Below are 22,188 nucleotides of genomic sequence, written 5' to 3' on the forward strand. Positions count from 1 at the left end.
ATCTGCCTCACCCAGGACGAGTGCAATGATAACACCAACATGGGCCAGTGAAGCAACGTCCTCCACAACTAGACTGAAGAACAAAAGAACAGCAACTTGTCTGTTCCCCTCCCCCAATTCCCCAATAAAATCTTTAAAACAAAAAAAGTCCTAGTTTAACAAATAACTCCAATAGCTATTGCTATTGAGGACTTACTATATGCACTATGCTAAGTGGTTTATATACTGATGGTCAGAGACAGGCCTGAAGAGATTAGACAACATGCCCCAGAGTCTAGATCACAGGCTAGTGAGTGCAGGAGGTGGGAACAGAAAGCAGGTCTATCTAAGGCCATGTGCTAAATTCAATAACTTTGTATAGAAAAGCCCAACAAAAGGTGCCTCAGAATGGAGGATAATGCACCACGAGCCAAATGAGGAGCCCCCAAAAGTTTCAATCAATTTGTAATATATACAGTGCTGAGGATTTAGGTTAGTCAGATGGCCACTTATAATTATTTTATTTAAATTCATCACCTAACTTTTTGATATCATAGTCTACATCCCTGGAAGCAATTTTGGATTCACTTAATGGTTTTCTAGCATGCAGTAAGCCCACATCCACCTAAGGTGTTTTTACTTCATATATAACGATGTCACTGGAATTTTAATGTAAAACCTAAGTGCTTATTTGTGTCCAGTCGACACAGGTGTTTTGTAGATGCATCTTGTGGATGTGTATTTGTCTTGTCCACGATAGAAGGACATATTGCTTTTAAACTGATCTTAAAAGGCTTTACTCGTACAATGACATTTAGGGCTTGCATTTATGAGATCATATCTCCTGGAATATTTAACAAATCAGTATTCAACGTGTTTGTCTCCTTTAAAATTTTTTCATCTGGTAATTTTTAAACACTTTAATTTAGCATTGAGAGATTACATCAAATCAACTTGACTTCCCTAAATCGTACTGTGTTGTTCAAAATAAAGTAATTCAGACAGCTACCTGTAAGATGAGAGAATGAGTTAGAAATCAAGTATAAGGTCCCTCTTGTTCTATGAAAAAAACTTGAGGAATAATATATCTTGTCTAATATTAGTATCAAGCCATTTAAGGGTGATTTTGATTGATTCTAGCTCTGTGCTTTTAAGCTGTAAGGCAAGAGTTCCTGGGAGTTAAAAAGATCTTTTTTAACTTTATTATGACAATTAAAAACTTAAAATAGCTAAGTGTCAGAAAAAAATTAGAGTTTGTAATAATAGACAAAGCTAAAAAACAGGCATCTAAATTTCATGCTAAACATGTCTGTGAAAAATTAGTTTTAAATTATTTCACGATCTGTTTAAAGCCACATCATGTTATAATTGAAAAGAATTCTATAATTGGAAATAAATGTGTACATGAACTGAAAGCATGCGTGAATGGCAATATAATCAAGAGACCAAAGCTGGGGGTTAGTGAAATGGATGGTTAGGCAGACAACCGGAGATTTGGGATAGCAGTGTGCGAGTCACAGCTCAGCCACAAGCCTTGTGGGAAAGGATTTCTCCAGGCCCAGAGGAGAAACAGGAATTGCAAGTTTGAGAAGGGCCAACGCCGCCTCTCCCTGACTGGAAGTTCCATGCAGACAGGGCTGTGTCTGTTTTCTGTACCAGGGTCTTCCTGGAGTCCTAGAATTTACCAGACACATAGTAGGTAACGGTAAGTATTTGCTGGAAGTGAGAGAGGGAAGGAGGGATGAAAACTCAGATTTCATGAAACCACACTCTGCCTCTCATTTCCTTCCACTCTAAAGATAGGGATTGGATTAAATGATTTCCTGGGTCTCACTCAGTTCTAATAATTGATCATTAATTCTAAGGTGCACATACACATACACACTAAATAAAGATTTCCCCTGATTGAAGAAAAAAAAAATCTAAAAGCAGGGAGAAAAAAACCCTGTCTCTAATGTCAGAAGAAAGAAAAAGCTGCCCTGTAGGTAACCACAGTACACCTATTAGAGATTTTGATTTTAAGAAAAAATTGAGGATAAATTAGAGAATAATGTTTAAGTTAGAAATGGCAAGTCTGAGATTTAGCTACAGTTAGGCTATTCAGTGATAATGGGCTGGCGAAGTTCAGTAAGAAAGGTTAACTATAATTAGAGGTAGTTGTCACATCTTTAAATAGTACCCTAATTGTATTAATACATAGTGTTTCACTTTAATTGTTAATAATTTATATAAATTATAAATACTACTCTTGACAATTGGAAAAAAAGGTTGCTCAACAGAATAAGACTGTATTTGGAGACAGGGTCTTTCAGGAGATAATTAAGTTAAAATAAGGATATTAAGGTGGACCCTAATCCAATGACTGGTGTCCTTATAAGAGGTAGTTTTGAGCAGATTTAAGACATTGATACTCACAGAGAGAGGCCTCAGAAGAAATCCACTATGTTAATACCTTGACCTCCAACTTCTAGCCTCCAGAATTGTGAGAAAATAAATTTCTGTGGTTTAAGCCACCCAATCCATGATGCTTTGTTATGGTGGCCCTAGCAAATTAATACATATCTCCAGGAACTTTACTCTAAAATCTATTCCATATTTATTTCTCCTAGCATCTTAGCCTGCCCAGTTCTCAGAGTTAAACATAAAACTTTTGTCAACACGTTAATAATATATAATATTAAGAAAGCCTATAGTTTTGGATCTTGATATATTAAAAGGCAGACTATGATTGACCAAAATAAAGTATCATATTCTAGAATCTAGAATCAACATGAACCTCTACAAAGGGTTATTTCCAGTAAGGATATAACAATGAGATGAGAAGCAACCCAGCCTCATACTCAGAAACTCGATCAGTGTTATTCATGTAAACATCTAATGCGTAACTCATAAAGTTAAAGAAGTACAGACTATTAAATGGACTCTCCTGACTTACTAGGGAACATCCCTCAGCAGTAGTTTGGATCATGCACCACGTGCTAAGTGATGACAATTATGACAGTAAGTAACCTGAGAAAAGTCTAGAACCAGCCACCAGGAAACTTCGAAAGCAGGGCTAACCTATATGCAACCTACACTACGCCTTTCCCCCACCCCCAAACAAAGGTATTTTGAGTAGTGTTAAGACTCAAAGATTAAAAGGAACATGAAAATATTTTTATGTTAGAATCCCAGTGAGAAACACCATCACCCTTCCTTCTTCTAATCCTCATTTTGACATCAGGCTCTGTCTTGTGATCCCAGGAATTTTATTATCCATATGTGATCCCTCAACTACTCCAGCGCCTCAGCATCTTGACCTGCTGTCCTCTGAGGAGCTTGTTCTCCGCCCTCCCCATGTAGCTCATATTCACAAAAAGACACAGATACTATCAATGATAAATAAGTGCACCCCTCCATGAACTCGATTTCTAGCACCCCTTTGCTGACCGCTACCTGCTTACCTGCTTTCTTTACTCAATGTATTCCCCCCAACTCAGTTTCCAAATTTGAACACTTTCTCAGCCCACTAAAGTGTCCAACTGATGGACTTCAAACACCATTTGAATGTCCCTCATCTCTCTCATATCCTCACATCTTCCTTCACCCAGTTTCAAGTCCACATGCAATCATTACTAGGACTCCCTTATATTTCTAGAACTCCCTTGTCCTTTTCTTCCATCACATGTGCTTGGGTAAATTCAATTCTTTAAGTAATCCTCACCTTCACTGAAGCTACTAAAGATGAATGAAGAAAAACATTCACATTGGTTATTCTTACTTTAAATTCATGAGCACTGATCTCACATGGGCCCTTCATGCCACCCTGTAATCTTGTACCTTTCTAGCGTATTCACTCACCCACTTCTAGACTACATTTTCTACCTCCTCTCTACATCTTCTTCTTCCTTCTGATATTCAGTTGATGCCCCTACTTCTTATGTCATTGAGAAAACAGAGGCAATTAAAAGAACATCTATATGTCCCACACCCAAATCTATCAACTACCTTCGTCTATACCCATATATTCCACATTCCTCCCAGTATACACTGGATCCCACCTGTCACTGTTCCTAGATGGTACCCTCCCTCCTGCAACACTGACTTTCCACTTTACAGGATCACTGCCATCACCAAAGAAAAATACTGAATTCATTTCTATCTTTATAAAACTATTACAGTAGTCCCCCCTTATACACGGTTTCACTTTCTGTGGTTTCAGTTACCTATGGCCAACTGCAATTTGAAAATATTAAACAGAATATTACAGATATAAACAATTCATAAGTTTTAAATTGCACACCGTTCTGACTAGTGTGATGAAATCTCGCACCATCCACTTTGTCCCACACAGGACGTGAATCATCCCTTTGTCCAGCATATCCACATGGCAAACACTATCTGCACATTAGTCACTTAGTAGCCATCTCAGTTATCAGATTGGCTGCCATGGTATCACAGTGATTGTGTTCAAGTACTCTTGTTTCACTTAATAACGGCCCCAAAGCAGAAGAATAGTGATGCTGGCAATTTGAATACGTCAAAGAGAAGCTGTGAAGTACTTCCGTTAAGTGAAAAGGTAAAAGTTCTTGACTTAATAACACATTTTATCGTCACACATCATCACAAGAAGAAGGGTGAGTATAGTACAATGAAATATTTTGAGAGAGAGACCACATTCATATAACTTGTTACAGTATATTGTTATAATTGTTGTTTTTTCCATTGTCATTAAGTCTCTTACTGTGTCTATTTATAAATTAAACTTTATTATACGTATGTATGTATAGGAAAAGACATAGTATAATATATACAGGGATTGACATTATCCATGATTTCAGGTATCCAAAGGGAATCTTGGAATGTATTCCCCATGGATAAGGGGGGGCTACTAGACTCAACCCTACATTCTCCCACCAGCTCCTGTCTCATTTCTGTTTCCTTTGTTGTAAAAATCCTTGAAAGAGTTCACTATACTTCCACTCATATTCTTTCTTGAATCTACTCCAATGAGGCTTCCATCTTTACCGTGCCACTGAAGTGACTCTTGTCAAGGTCAACAACTGTCTTTAGATGGTCAATTTTCTGACCTCATCCTATCCAACTGCTCAGCAATATTCGAGCCTTGGGATTGTGCCCTCCTTCATGAAACACTTTGTTTCTTTGGTATCCTAGACTCTATTGTCTCTTGGATCTTCTACCATTGTGACTTTGCCTTCTCAGTCTCACCTTTCCAAACTCTAAAGCTAGGATGCCTCAGGGCTCAGAGCTCAGGGTGTTGGAATTCTTGACTCCCTAAATAATCTCATCCAATTCTATGACCAATATATGTGTTCATAATTTTGATCTAGTCTTGACCCTCCCCCCAACTTCAGTCCTTTATATTCAATTGTCTAATGAACATCTTAAGCTTAAAATGTCAAAAAATAAACTCTTGAATTTGCTCCCCAGACTGCTTACTAACACTTTCCTATCTTGAATGGTACTTCCATGCTTCCATTTCCTTTGTCCAAAAACCTTTGACTCCTGACACCACGACTCTTCTCTTTCTCTCATAACTCACATATCTAACGCTTCAGCAAATCCTGTTGGTTCTTTCAAAATATATTCAAAATCCAGTTATTTCTTACTGTCTCCACTGTTATACCCTTATCCAACTCACCACCATCTGCCTCCTGGATCACTGAAATGCATTCTTGAACTTCTCTATATTCTCTTCTTCATAATTTAACCAGTAATTATTATATAGGTAGATCTCAGCACTATAATTATCAGAACCTTGCATGGCTTCCCATCTCACTCAGAGTGAAAGCCAAAGCCCTTACAAAGAACTTTTAAGGACCTATGTGATCTGAGCACTTTCCCCTCCCCCCACCTTGACCTCATCTCCTATTCCTGTCTCTATTTAGCTAAGCTTCAATCATACTGGGATCCATGTATTCCTCAAATATGCCCAGAACATTACAGCCTTCATGGCCTGCGTCTTTCTGTCCCCTTTTCCCTCAGATTTCTTCCTCCCCAGAGCAGCACTCTTACTGCCTCACTTACTTCAGGTCTCTATTCAGAAATCACCTATTTATGACACTATCCTTTCTCCATATGAAACAGCACCTCTGCTGCTCTCTCCTTGACCTTGCTTTATTTTTTTCATAGAACTTATTACCATGGGACATAGTATATATTTATTGCTTAGCTTGTGTCTGTCTCTTAATACTCAGAATCAGGCAAGAACTTTGTCTTGTTCATTGTTTGATTCCCCACTGCCTAGAATAGTGTTTGGTGCATATTAGGCACTCAGTAAATACTTGCTGAATGAATGCACCAATACTATCATTAGCGTCACTCTCAATATTATCTTTATTATAATCTAAGTGACTGGGTTTAAAGGGTTGAAGAACAACTGCATACAGGGCTCTAAGATAGACCGAAACACAAGTGGCCTTGCTGTGAGGAAGGGGTTAGAAAATAGCCAGGCTTTACTGGAAACGCTGATATGTACTTTACTTGCTGAGGCCAGACTAGGATGATCATTTCATACTCAAAATTTCAGTTTTAATAAAAATTTGTAGCACACAGTTACAAGCAGATTTTATTCCTTACAGAGCACTTCTATTAGAAAACTTTGCATTACTCTGTTTGGTCACTCATATCTGAATTCACACAAAGTATATGTGAATAACTAACAGAAGGCAAAGTCAAAAAGAACATTAAGTGTAATTTTCTAAAATCAGTAATTTTAAATCTTCTATTATTAATTATTATTATTAATTTTGTATACCATACACCAAGAGTGTCTTCCTTTTCCTCATTTTAGAGCTATTGTTTCATCAGATTCTCTTTTTAAGTAGAAAAAGAAAATTTACCCAAATGGTAATTTGAATAAAGTAGTCACAAGGATTCAAAATGTCAAGATCTTATTATTTTGCATTGAAGCAACTTATTACACAGATGACACCTTCCTTTAGAAGACACATGTGTTCGTGTTTGTCATTTTTCAAATGGGAACAGAATTCTACCATCACATTAAAATGTACAGATTTAGAATGAGAACTTGCATTGCATGCGAAGAGAAAAAATATATACTGAAACAAGCTGGTATGTAACATGAAAAAAGAGTATGAAGGGATATTAAATAAATGAATAGAAAGTTAATAAGGCAAATAATTTAAATAACACAGGATCTAAGAATTAGTTAGTTGGTAACATTTCAGCATATCTGCCTATCAGGAAAAAAGTACAAATTTGCATGGAGATAGGAATTTGAACAGAATAAAAATGTAACTCAAAAAAAGGCCTAAGTTCAGAAAAAAATATAAAATGATCTTAAGTACTATGGTCTTCATTTGCTGTAAGATTTAAGTCTATTCTATGATTTTCTTACTCATACGAATCCTTGCTTTTTTCACTTTCATTTATTATAAACAAGAGAATTTAATTCTTTATGACTCTATGACTTCCGAATTTAAGATTAACTTGTGGTAAAAAAAAAAAAATTCCCCAATATATTCATATCTTAAAATCTATTGGAAAAGTTAGATAAAGCTCATGATTAACTAAAAGTAAGATTATGCTTGAGATATCTGTAATGTTTGAAAAAAATTACCGTATTTGCCGGCGTATAAGACGATTTTTTGGCCCTGAAAAATATGCCTCCAAGTGGGGGGTTGTCTTATACGCCAGGTACACTTCAGATAAACTGCCCATAGTGCTTGCCCCGTGCCATAGTGGCCTCCTGATGCCCGCCCACTTCATTCCACATACCGTTCAGGCATCAGCAGCGCTGCTGGGTGTATGCTCGGCTGTTATGCGNAGGCATCAGCAGCGCTGCTGGGTGTATGCTCGGCTGTTATGCGATTTTGCTGTTATGCGATTTTACCACACTCGCAAAATCGCACACAGCCGACCATATAACAAACTCTGTATTTTGAGTGGAAATGTTAGGGGGTCGTCTTATACGCTGAGTCATCTTATACGCCGGCAAATACGGTAGTTAAACGTGAAGAGAAAAATTAATCTGAAACAAATGGAAGCAATGGATTCAATTTATAGTAAAAGCCTAAATATTGACAATTAGAAGCAGAGGGGGAAAACCTGTAACAATTGGTTCAACTTGGATATTTATCTAGAATTTTATTTTGAGTCTTTACCTCACCAAACTTCAAAATTACTTGAAAGCGGTACCCACCATCTGTTATCAACTTACTTTACAATGATCGTGTTGGAGCTGTAAGGCTGGGACATCCCCTCCAATAGGCATTTGGTTTTTAAGCTCTTCATCTTTCATATTCAGCCATTTGATCAGTTCTTCTAAGGACGTCAGCAACCTGTTCCATTTCTCGGCACTGGCCTCCAAATGGGCCCTGTTGAGATACAATGTTGATCACATTGAGAAGTTTGAATTACATCCAAAAAAATTTATATACGTTCCTTTAGCCTAATCATCTTGTAGGGCCAACCAAGTTAACATCTAAGAAAGAGGCTGACTCTTTGCATAATAATAATAACAATAATAATAATAAATTTTATATATATATATATTTTTCCCTATAAAATACAGTTATTTTGAGTCCAAAGGATATGTTGGCAATACCTATCAAAATTTAAAATGTACACCTCCACACTACAAAGGCATAAATATGAGGCTTTCAAGAAGAAAGTCCATGATATAATGTAAAATTGTACAAACAAGTTTCAGTAGTTTATGTCTAGTAGACACGCACATTCAAAATAATTTTTTGCTCATTTCATCTATATACATAAAGAGAAGGGTAGAGAGAAGAAAGAAATTATATGTATATACAATGTTTAGAAAAATATATACCAGCTGTGGCTACTGCTAAGAACACAGTAAACACACAATTTTCATGTATTTTTGTACTAATTGAATATTTACAACAGGCCCATATTATTTTTCTTTCCAAGAAAGTCGAATTAATTTTTTTAGGAAAGGAAATTACAAATGTCTTGATTTCTCTTTTAACCAAATAAATTACTGAAAGCAGAACATCACCAACATTCACCTCGAAAAGTTGGAAAACAATAAGGCATTACTTGGACAGGACAAGGTTGACTGATGTCCAGTGAAAAATTTCCACTACAAATAAAAAACAACTGAGCAAAAATCATCGCTTGTACTTTATACTCTGATTTAAAGGTGAGGTCTTTGTTTCAGTAATAATTTCTGGTTTAGGCACAGAAAAGACCCTTCAGATTCTTAAATTATAAACTTCATAATCAGGAAACCATGTTTAGGAAATACACTTTGATGTGATGAAGTTTCCAGTAAGAGTAAAGGCCCTTGAGAATAGAAATGTAAACAAAAGCTCATTGTTCTTGTTAGAGTCTTGGAGGAAGCCCACTATCCAGTCTCAAACCCACACCACATGGGGTGTATTTGAAAAGATAGGTCTGTCAGAAACAACTGCAGAGACTCTAGGAATCAGCGTTTACTCAATCTTGCTTCATCCCAGTGGACAGACTGTGAATGTGGACTTAAGCACTAAACTGTGTAAAATGGAATTACCTTAATCTTTCGGATTGAAAGGGGTAAGTCTGATAGAGACAGACATAAGCCTTGTTATACAACAGCTTCCAAAGACTAAAGACTTATGCTGAGGAAAGATCTGGGGCAACCTCAGGTGCAGGAAACATCCGTTAATCAGGGTTCATATCTTCTCAAACAACTCTCACCCTGACATTGGCATTACAACTGCCACTTGTACAAATCTGCTGTTTTACTGAGTGATACCAGGCAAAACCGCTACTGCCCCTCACCTACCGGTATTTCCTTTTTGGGGATCTGATCTATCTGAGCCTCTGTCTCAAAGTGGATAGCTCTGCTCTAGATAATTCAAACCCACATTTCCCCACTGATCACGTTAGCTGGTATTCCCAGCGATACATATTCAACAATATCTTGTCTTCGTTTAAAAGTTCATACTATTTTGAGAAGAACAACTATAAATCTTTGATCTCTAGTTTATCTCTAACTCATAAAATAATGATGATAGTCTACCAGCCAATACTCTTTTTTCAAGAGAAAAAAAATTGCAGTTCTGTATATCTCTAAAATTCTATGATCCACCATTCAGTCACATATAAAAAGCCAACTGTCTTGTAATCTATTTCTAGTTCTATTGTCAGCTGGCTAATAGAAAACAAACTGAAATTCTTATTCATGTCTTACTCGAAAAAGCTAGGTATGAAATAAAAAGTAATTTGTAGCTACAGAAAGAAGTTTGAGGTATTTATAATTCTTTGAGAATTATAACATCAAAAAATATCATTTTCTTCTCTAGCATTTACAAGCTTTCTATTCATTCTATAGGTGCTATGATTGACCTCACTTTACAAAATTATTCTTGTTTTTGAGTTGCCTCTTTTTTATAGTTAAATCTTTTAAAATTATTTTTTCAATTACAGTTGACATACAATATTATATTAGTTTCAGGGGTACAACACAGTGATTAGACATTTATATACCTTACAAAGTGATTACCCCAGCAGGTCTAGTACCCATCTAATACCACATAAAGTTATTACAATATTATTGACTATATTCCCTGTGCTGTACTAAATTGTTCCTTAATTTCATTCATATTCTGCTGGATCGCCAGCTTTTCTGTTTTCATATTGATTAAGTTTAGACCAAATATATAATTATCTATCCCGGATAAACAATGATTTTACTTGTCATAGGGAAGAACTAAATACTTTCAATTATATTAAATGAAAACTCTGGCTGCCAGTTACAAATGATTTTGCCATAAATATATCTGACTGACCTGTTGCAATTTCCTTCTGGTACTTTTAAATATTAAAAAAAAAAAAAAGCTAGAAATCAGAGGTCCTTAAGTCCACCAAGAAGTGCTTGAGTATCTCTGTGTGCAAAACACTTACACACTTTGACCTCTTATTTTATATAAATTGATCCTGCATCGTTAATGTCTGTAGCTTACCTCTTTAATCAATAACTAAACCAGACATTCCTTTGAAACCCAGTTACATACTCATTGTATTAAACAGCATGTAAATGTCTTTTTCAATGCAATTAACTCTTTTGACTGCACAGAGATAATGAAATTGATCATCGAATCTACAGCATTCAGCACATAATGGACTATTTATAAAGATGAAGGCAATATTTTTTTAAGAGAGATACTGAAGTGACTTTGAAATAAAAAAGATAATATTGGTATATGTGCTGCTTTGCATCTCTCTTTTGCCATAGTAGAAAGCAAGCTGATCTGGCAGAATCATCGCCTGGAAAATCTGTTCTGGTTATTCTCCAATAATTACAACTATGTGGTTAGTGGATTACTACCATATGCCCAAACAAATGCACGCTTCCGTAGTAGCTTTCAGTGATCTAGTTTCAATTTAATTCTTTCATCTTTCAAGATGAAAGCCTTTTCTTGGCTAAATGGGTTGAATGCGTTGCAAGAAGAAACTTTAAATTTTTGTACGGCGTTAGCTGTACTTTCTCAATTTTACTCTAAACATTTTAAAGTTTACATTTCTCCCAAGACATTATAACCAGTCATCAATCATGTTTTCAGAATCTTAAACATTTCTGTGTTTGACACGAACCCGTGGGCACTCATATTTTGGGTAATTGACTCTCTCACTAGCTTCAGTTCATTCATTGAGTACTTGAAATGGGCAAAATAATAGATACTTTAAATGTATTATTATTAATAAATGTAATTTTAAAAATGTAATTATTATAAATGTAATAAATTTATTATTAAGCTAGGATGATGTCTACTGCCCAATACACTCTAAAAAATTACCTCATTTTAGACTGAATCATTTATTTTACAACTGTCTGAACATTTTTAAGTGACAAATTATTTATAACAATATGTAAAAACTGGTTAGAAGGTAAAGATTCACAAAAATGGTGTCCCAACATTTAAATATAGTAGAAAAGGGACTATTAAAGAAACTACATGTTAGTATTTATTTTCAATCATCAGAAGCCTCTGCCTTTCAGTGTTCCTTGAAATAAGTTTTTAGTCCTTCTCCCAGTGCACAGATATGAAAAAGAGAGGAAGCAATTGAGTGGGAAAGAAGGGGCATTTGTTAACATAAACTACAGTTTTTCATTTATTCAGTACAAAGAAACATTTATGGAACACCTGCTCTGCTATCTGGCACTGCACTGTTTCAGACAGAAAGTTCTAGGGTCAAGTAAAAAGACAAGTAAACCCAAGGTACTCTGAAACAGGAAACCTAAGAACACCTCTAGGAGGAAACTATGGCCCAGAGCAGGACAAAACTTGCTCAGTAAGCCATGGTAAGAATTTGAAATCCAAATGGAAGTCCAAGCTCTTTCCACTACATTGCTCTCATCAAGGGCAGCACTTAAGAGGGCAGATAGAAACTGCCCAGATATATGTGTAGACAAGTAAAGACACATTTGGAAAGTTGGTCTACCCAAGAAAATAATGACTCAAATTAAGAGGAGCGAAGACACCTTGTCCCCTATTGTGTAAGGACTGCACAGAATTAAATGTCCAATTTGGCATTCTTACTACAAATGAAATTTCCTTTTAGTTTATGGTAACACCCATAGATTATAAATTGCACTATAATGAAAGAAAATACCTTTGTTAGTGCAAAAATTACCAGCAACCTGAAAAGGGGATTATTCCTGCTCTCAGAATAGAAAGTAAGACCCACTAGGAGAAAAAAGTGAAGTCCTCAGGATTAAGTTTGTGCTGAAAGAACACCAAAGCTGGGCTTCCAATATGGTAGCCACCAGCAACATGTAGCGATTTCAATCTAAATTTAATTAAAATAAATAACACTTGAAATTCAGTTCATCAGTTCACTGGCTGCATTTCAAGCACTCAACTTGCCCTGTTTGGCTTGTGGCTATCGTACTGAACACAGCCGGCCGACATAGACCATTCCCATCATTGCAGAACTTTGCATCGGAAAGCGCGAAGCCAGAGGAAAAAAGAAAGAAGAGGACAGCAGAATCTTCGTCTGTTAGATTTGGGAAACGGAAATTTTAGTAGTTTTACAATCTGGTTAGCAAAATCAACTACCTGAAGTTAAAAGTGGTGTCAGTGACATTGTAAAATGTGATAACATTAGATGTAATGACGATGTTAAAAGGTTAATCTTCTCTAACGGCTTTTTAAAAGGTGCCCTGAATTTTTAAGAAGCTCATAAAAGAATGGGAAGATAGAATTTTATCGTTGAACTCTGTTTTCATTAGATTTGACAATTTCACTGGTCTTGGAAACCATATGTTAATAAGGACCTATACTCAACATCACTAAGCTGATAAGTGGATATTTAACTAACATAATCCTAAATTAAATAAATGTAATATAAAAATTTTAACTGCCTGAATTTATTAGTATATTTCCAATTCAAATTTTTCCAGAGAGGAAAAAATATTATCAAAGTTCCTAAGAGACTATATTCTAGTTGAAGTTTCAAAGCATTAGCTATCTTCTCTTATGTTGTTCTAAGCTTAATAAACAATTGTATGTATTGTTTTGGAATTGCAAAAGAATATTTGGCACCTTGGATTTTAGTATTTCAAAAGTTTAATCATAGTCATTTAAAAAAATTGTAAATAATACTTAAGATATTAACCCAAGGTACTGAGCCACATATTATAACAAAGTTCTTCCATGCTCAAAGGAGGTGATCCCTGTACAGAACTTAGTGTAGGTCTGACACATGCATGTTCAATAAATATTAGCTGACAATATGAATGTTGACTGATCTTCTTTTTCTAAAAATAATGATAAATTAGAGCAAATATTCTCTAGTATGACAGTATCAACTTTAGCACAATTTGAAATACAGAAGGCACAAAAGGGGCATTTATCAGATGGCCTCATTCTCTGAAAAATGAAGCAAGGCCACCGGCCAAGAGGGAGTTTTGGGAGCTAAAAAGAAATCAAAACCTTTTAAAAATAGGCATGGTGGTGACTATGATAGAAAATCATTCAGCATCACAACATCAATGCTAAGTAGAGGGGCAAATTATAGTACAGAAATGTTATCATTTTTCACTTCCTAGTGGAACACTAAAAAGCCCAGAATTAAGAGCAGGGAATAGAGAAGGTGTGGTCACCAGTGTGTCAGAGGTTGGAAAAGTAGATAGGAAATTCAAGGGGGAGAGGAAATTCAAGATCCTGACATTATTGAAATGGCTTAAGATGGAATCCAAGCTTGGTAAAATGAGTTGATGAAGTCTGAAAAGAGGAAGGGCTTAAGCAACCGAAGATTAGGAGGAAGATGGGCAGGTTTAGGAAGTAGAGGAAAAATAAAAAGAAAGCTAAGAATTCAATAGTTGAAAATATTAGAGGATGCGTATTTTTAAACAATCTAGTTAGAATCTGTAGATGAATTATATACACAGACAAAACAATACATTTAAATGATAGAATAGAGATGGTCCTGATAGATAATAAGGTAATGAAGGAAGGTACCCTCTTCATAAGATCCATAACTTGAATGTGAAGGACAGTTGATTGATCCATGATGATGTAAATAATTCTGACTTGATACAAGAGCAGGCTCTTCTCTATCTAACACAGCAAAACCAGCGGCATTCAGATGCACATGGCCAGATGGAATATAGTAAAATAAAATGTGGGCTCTAGAGAACCATCTGCCCTTGGTCTCCTGGAGATCGACCACCTCAGCGATGCCAGAATGACACGGGGCATTAACTGAGTCGCAGGTATGGCCAGATCCATCGGCCTTAGAAGCAGAAAAGGGACAAAAGCCTTTGCAGATAAAGTAAAAAGAAACTATGAGTTCAAAATAGAAAAAGTGATAGTATGGATATCAACATCAAGAATGACAGCTGAGGAAAAGATGGAGAATAAAAGGGAGGTCAGATGCTCAAATCAATGGATAAAGTAGAAGGGTGGCCTACAGATCAGGAGGGCATGGAAATAAGACGGTGAGACGGTAGAGCAATGGATGTATTCACTTCTAAGGGAAGTTGTTGACAGATGGTGAAGCAATGCTTTAGAAACAGCGAAGAGGCTGCCACCTTTCCCTGTGAGGCGGGGTTCCTGTTCAGCCAGTGTGTCTGCGGGTGCGACACTGAAAGTGTATGGCTGGCATTCTGACAGTTTGGTACCCAGAGCCGTTGTTAAATGTGCAGAATATTCCCATTGGCTGCCAGGTGAGGAAAATGTGCAAATTAAACTCTATTAATGAGTGCTTTTAAATAAAGCAGGCAATTAGGGGGAAAGCCAGCTTTCGATTATAAATAAAAGTGGTGGGAGAGCTTACAGAAATTAATATTAAAGACACAGGAGAATGTGTTCACAATGGAAGCCAGTTGTAAAGGGAGACTGTGCTTTAAAAGAACGAGAGGAAAGGGCAGAAGAGCAGGAACTCGCTGTGCTCAACAGGCATCATTTCCAGGAAGGACTGAAGAAAAACGGTGGCTGGGAGACAGGCTGCCTCTGCATATCTGTTAATGAGAACAGTTCCCTCGCGAAGGGATTTTTCTCACTAAGCACATTCCTGGCCTCTTCTCCCACTTTCTCTCTCCATCCCTGTGGAGGAGGAGTAAAGGATCTGATTTGTAAATCTGGGAATAACTGGATGTGCTTAGCTCAGCCTTCCCTCGTCTTTTGAGAATAGGCCTGCGATGACAGCTCTTTCTATTCTTTCACGTAGGGTTTCCCACTGGGGAGGCCACCCTCACCAGTGACTGCTGCTAATTCCGCCTAAATCTGGAGCTCGGTTAACAACCCCACGCAGCTCTCCCTTTCAGCTACATCCTCCATCCTGGCTGCTGTCAGTAACTCACACGCCTCTGCTGATCTCTCTTGGTCACATACTTGGTTTTGGATTTTGTTCAGGATCCAGCCAGGAAAGAGGGATACCCTTTGTTGGGGACCTTCTCAGAAACCCCCACTATTAGTGACTAAGAGAAAAAGATGGGGTAGGAGGAATTTCTATGCCTTTTGAACTAATTACTGCCAAATAGACTAGTAATCAATGAGAATACCAATAATAAAGAGTTAACAATTATTGAGTGCTTTATATAGGCACTTTATAAAGGCTAATAAAATGAAACATTCATGACAAGCCTATAAGAAAGCTGCTCTTTTTATCCCTATTTTCCATCTGAGGAAACACAGACTGGCTAAGTTGCCTGCCTGCAGTGGCACAGCTGCTACGTGACAAGGCCAGCGTTAGAACCTAGGCAATCCAGCTCCACAGCACAACGATGACACACTACCCTCTACCACTTCTCTCTATGCGAACTCATTACTGACAATAACAAACTGTTTTATTTTTTATAAATGACTAAGGAATGATGAATATGTTCATACAATTTATTTTGCCCATTTCTGAAGACCAAAATGCAGGCTATATCACTCATCACTTTAGTTAAACATATCTAATCTCTAGAAAGCATAGAAAGGCCAATATAGATGTAGCCCTCCAGCTGCTACACTACTGATGACACCGTGGTGTGTAATAATACAGTTATAACAATATGCTCGCTCTCCCCTTCCCTTCATAGCTCTTACTTGAGAATATGAGGCCATGTAGACTCAGTTCTATTTCCACGGCCTCTCTTCCCATTCGGGCTCTTCAGTCCTCTGCAATCAGATTGTTGCCTCAATCACAAAACGAGCCCTGCAAGAAGTTCCCGACGCCCTTCCAGGCGCTCCTGGCTTCTTACCTGCAGTCCTGATCTGACCTCACTAACAGCCAAGACTATTCACGACGCCCTCGTTTTGGAACCCCCTCCTCGCCTGGCTCTTGACAACACACTCTCCTGGGTCTCCTTCCTCCTCGAGGACAGCCACTTCTCGGGTTTCTCCGCCGGCTTCCCTTTCCTTCCCCCATTCCTTACGTGTCAGGGTTCCCCAGGATTCTGTCCTGTGCCCTCTTCTAACTGTTCACCCTCCTGCCTACCCACAATGCTTCCCTGCTCCTCTATCTGGATACTCCCCATCCCACCCCCTAGCTATCTGGCCTACAGCTCTTTGGAAGAGTAGACATCCATCCAACGGCTACTGGTTATCTGTTTTTGGATGTCTCACCAGGGTCTCAACAATATGAACTAAGTATCTGTTCAGTCTCTCTTTTCTTTCCTAGATAACTGAAAGGGTCTCTTCAGGGGTCTCCCTATCTTCAGAGCTGTGCTCATCTAATGCATCTTCACAGTTGTGTGGGAGGGATCTTGACAAACTCAATCTAACCATGTCACCTACAAGTGTTCAAATTCCATTACCAGTGGAATGGAGCACAGTGTGCACAGGCGTCCCAGGATTTGGGTCTTACCTCTCTCTCTACCTTTTTCTCTAGACACAACCTTTCCCCTCCACACCAACAGCAAATTCTATTCTCAGCCAGACTGAACTTCTTAACTATTCCGTGAAAACACTGTGTTATTTCAAGCCTCCTTCTTAGGTATGCTTCTCCAGTCCTCACCCAGTCCATCTGGGGAGTAACTATGTGTCTTTCAATGTTCAATTTAGGAACTGCCTCTTTGATGAAGCCTTTGATGACCAGCTCAAATGAAAGTAACCACTCCCTCCTCTGGGCCCACCTTAACTTAGACAGAACTGTGAATCCCCTAGGGGGAGGGACCATTTCTTATTTATGATTAGCAATGCTTTGAACACAGAAATACTTATTAAATGCTTGAATATATGCCTGACTCTCCGGAGGTGGGTAATGAAGCAAAAATTATTTTCAGCTAATAATTCATTTTCACATTAACATCACATCTTACTGGAATGTATGACCTATTGTGATGCAGAAGTCCACCGGCAAACATTTATTCTCCCATCTTCTAAAAATAACATTAAGTTATTTATAAGAAAATATTCCAATTGTAGTTTACGAGTTATTTCTTTCCAGGTTAGAAAAAATGTGACTTGATAGGCTAGGCACTAACATCCATGAAATGCCAAAGATTTTTGTGTCTGTAGCTTTCCATTCGAAATGATCATTTTATGATGCAGGCCTTCACTAAACTCACCTAGAGAGCTCATCTTCCAAACTCGAAATTCCAGCACCCCATGCGGTCTTTACCAGGGCCAGCCCCATGGCTTTTAGTTCATTAGAGCAGATGCTGGTTTTGCTAGAACCTCAGTGAATGTTTTTCACTGTGCTAACATTTACATCTTTTTCTTTATTTGTATTTATGAGGAACAGAAAGGTGCAGCCCAATGGCATCTGGCCAGTTAAAAATTCAATCTTAAACAAGTATATTTTCTCACTGTATAATACTCCATAATTCTCCTCTCTTATTAAAAAAAGAGTAGTTGGCTGATGCTGACATCATTTCCAACGGGATCTTTACACAGAAGCCTCCACAGTCACACTACGTCACCCCATTCTTTAAGTGTAAAAAGAAGTGCAAATCTCCCTCTATGAGCCCCAGAAGAATAAAAACCTTTCACAACATCTCTTCAGAAAACATTAAAAAGAATTAATTCACAATAAATAATCACTGAAGATTTCTAGTCTCTATAAAGCCATTCTATGAAATCCAGAAACCCGCTGAAGCAGATCCACTGAGTCCTTTTATGTAATCAAAACAAAACCAAACAAAAACAACTAGATGCTACAATGGACAGGCTTTACATAGGTTAAGGAACTATCAGATTATCCCATTCAATCTTCACAGCAATCATACGGATTAAATATTTATATTTTGATTTTGTAAACAAAACTAAGGCTCAGACAGACTAAGTGACTTGCCCAAGATCAGTAAGTAATTAGTAAAATTTAAGATCATTTGGTTTAAGGTTATACATTTTTCAATACATCATACGGTTTCTGAACTTTAAAAGAAACTGACCCTGGTGCAAGGTCTAGGTCTTTTTCCCAGCATTCTCTTTTTATGTTTGCTCAGGAACACGTTTTCAGTGTCCTTTAAACTTACAGCCACCCTCTACTATGCATAATTCTAAAATATTCTTGACTCCCAATAACATTAATAATTTGCACAATAGGGAATGTTCCAAGGTCCTTTCCAAGTCAGCATTCTGGTCCCCAGGTTTATCCTTATTTAACTTTAATCTCTCCAAATGGATATATGACTCCATCAGTACTCCACATTAGTGTCCATCAGCAATATCTAATTTCTATAAATACATCTTCAAATTGGCTATACACGTATCATGATGAGGCAAAACCTGTTCATTGCCAAGAGTCCAAAAGATCTAGATTCAAATCCTGGCATGCCACATGTTAGCTCAAAAAGTTGGCAAGTACCTTATTGTTCATTAAGCCTCTGTTTCCTCTAATTAAGAAAGGATTTTACTATTTACCTGACTCGGGTATTTTTGAGTACTAAATAAAGTCATGTTTGTAAAGATCCTAACACAGCACTTGGTCAAGGTAAACAGTAATTACCTTGACCTTGGTGTTGGTAACATTATCGTTATGAGTACTATTAGGTTTAAAATACAACGTGCAAATTTGTGAATAATCAGAAACAGTTGACAAGAGGACACCGGACATAAGTGGACCTAAAACTAGAACTTCAAAAAAATAGTCTTTGAATTTAAATCTCAAAGTATTTCTGAGGAAGTAGCATGGTGGTAAGGCTTCTTGTTCTCTTTATAATATACATGAATCACAAAACTCCCCTTCTTCATTAGTTTTATTTTAATATTGACTGTTCTAACCTGATGCTAGCAGATTTTGCTTTTAAGTCATTCCATCTTTGGTTCATGTCATCCAGTCGATGCTGAAGCATAGTAGCCTCTTCAGAATTTCCCAAAGCTTTTACCATCTTCTGCCTGTTTCCATCAATACTTTTAAATATGTCATTGTGAGCATCAATTTCCGCCTGGATATCCTAAAAGGGGAAAGCCAAAGAGATAATGCAAATATTAGGTATTAGTGTCAATATTTCTTGAGATTGCTATACAGAGCTTTACCTTTTTATATTCCATAGATGAGGTTCGTTTTTTTAAGTGAAATCGTTAATTTCAACTTAAATGGTAACAAATTCAGTGTTTCCACAATTCTTACATTAAAAACAATAGCCAGCAATCTCTCTTCTGGGTATCTACCTCCAAAATCTGAAAACATTTATCCCCTATGAAAACATATATGTACCCCTATATTCATTGCAGCATTATTCACATGGGCCAAAACATGGAAACAAACAAAGTGTCCTTCAATAGGTGATTGGATAAAGAAGACGTGGTACATATACACAATGGAATATTACTCGGCCATAAGAAAAGATGAAACACTGCCATTTGTGACAGCATAGATGGATCTTGAGATTATCATGCTAAATGAAAAAAGTCAGACAGAAAAAAGTGAAGAACCATATGACTTCACTCATATGTAGGATATAAAACTGAAAGCAACAAACAAAAAAGGCAAACCAAAATCGTAATAGACACAGAAAACAGTTTAGTGGTTACCAGAGGGTCAGGGGGAGGGAGGCGTAAAAAAAGGTAAAGGGGGTAAAAAATATGGTGATGGAAGGAGAACTGACTCTAGGTGGTGAACACACAATGCAATATATAGATGATGTATTATAGAACTGCACACTTGAAACATAATTTTACTAACCAATGTCACCCCAGTAAATATAAAAACATTTTTTTTAAAAAATAGTCTTTAAATCTTCAATACATTGATTCCCCAGTTCTTAAAACAGAATGTTTTATAATGTAAATTTCATGTATCAGCTAGTTAGATGTTAGTGTTTCAGATTCAATGACAAATTTTTAAATTTTATACAATTGTTGCCAAATCACTGAACTTTACTTAATATCCAGACAGATTTTTTTCTCCCCTTTACACATCGGCAAAACTCCCCTTAAAATACAAAGTTTTACAGAAGTTGCTAAAATAAAATATTACATATTTTTAATTTTTTTACATTTAAACAAACTACTAATAGTTCATCCTTTCAATTTAATAAATTTATAAAATTTTAAAAGAATACTTCTATAAAAATGCTTGTCCTTATTACAATAAAACTAATGACAATAATTTTCTCTTATTAAATAGGAAAATATTTTCTTTTTATTTTTATAAAGTAAATTTTAGTGCAGTTTAAGTAAAATAAGAATTATTATAAATTAATAATGAAAATCAGTTCAGAAAATCAGTTGAGGAAGCTTTTTGACAATCTACATCAAAAGCCTTAAAGCTGTTGAAATTACCTACCCTAGGAAGATTTATGTATAAATACATTTATCACATTGATTGTTTTTAAAGTAAAAAAGTGGAAATTATCAAGCAATTCCACTTCTGGGAAGCTATCCAAAGGAAACAAAAACACTAACTTGAAAAGATATTTCTACCACCATGTTCATAGCAGCATTATTTATAATAGGCAACACATGGGAAAAAAACCTAGGCATCCATTGATGGATGAATGGATAAAGAAATTGTGGGATATATGTACAAGGGGATATTATTCAGCCATAAAAATTGAGGAAATCCTACTATTTGTGACAACATGAATGGACCTTGATGGTATTATGCCAAGTGAAATAAGTCAGAGAAAGACAAATACTGTATGATCTCACTTATAAGTGGAATCTAAAAACAAACAAACAAATAAACTCTTAGAAAAAATAATCAGACTTGTGGTTACCAGAGGCGAAGGGGGTGGGTGGGGAATTGGAGGAAGGTGGTGAAAGGTACAAACTTCCAGCTGTTATTAAGATGAGTCACTACTAAGGATGTAATGTACAACGTGATGATGATAGCTACCACTGCCATATGATATATAGGAAAGTTGTTAAGAGAGTAAATCCTAAGAGCTCTCATCACAAGGAGAAATTCTTCTTTCTTTCTTTCTTTCTTTATATTGTATCTGTATGACAAGATAGATGCTAGCTGAATCTACTGTGGTAATCATTTCACAATACCTGTAAATCAAACCACCATCATGCTGTGCACCTTAGACTTATACATTGAGATATGTCAATTATTTCTCAATAAAACTGGAAAAAAGTGGAAACTATTACAATACGTTAATGGTAATATAATATTAAGTCTAAAATAGAGGCTACAAAACTATCTATCGTTATGTTGACTTAATTTTAAAGGTTTTTAAATTAGTATATGGATTTGTATATCACTGCATACACATACACTAAAAGACTATAAAAAAATAAATCAAAATAGTACAATCTCTGTATAAGGGGATCAAAGATGATTTTAAATTTCTTCTTTATATTTCTCTGAGTTTCCAAGTTTCCACAAAAATAGGGTTTCTTTTTGTACTTA

At 36.5% G+C, this 22,188-nt stretch overlaps 1 protein-coding gene across 1 annotated transcript in view; it reads right to left on the bottom strand.

Annotated features, from left to right (window-relative positions):
- The window catches only part of UTRN (utrophin), a 498,335-nt gene that overhangs the window by 139,984 nt on the left and 336,163 nt on the right, over positions 1 to 22,188 (bottom strand). Inside the window, exons 51-52 of the mRNA XM_019653741.1 lie at positions 19,611 to 19,783; positions 8,162 to 8,318 (exon numbers count right to left, since the gene is read on the bottom strand). Coding sequence (XP_019509286.1) covers positions 8,162 to 8,318; positions 19,611 to 19,783 — 330 coding nt within the window. The remainder of the gene's footprint in view (positions 1 to 8,161; positions 8,319 to 19,610; positions 19,784 to 22,188) is intronic.

This window comes from Hipposideros armiger, unplaced genomic scaffold (assembly GCF_001890085.2).
Source record: "Hipposideros armiger isolate ML-2016 unplaced genomic scaffold, ASM189008v1 scaffold_206, whole genome shotgun sequence".
NCBI lineage: Eukaryota > Metazoa > Chordata > Mammalia > Chiroptera > Hipposideridae > Hipposideros > Hipposideros armiger.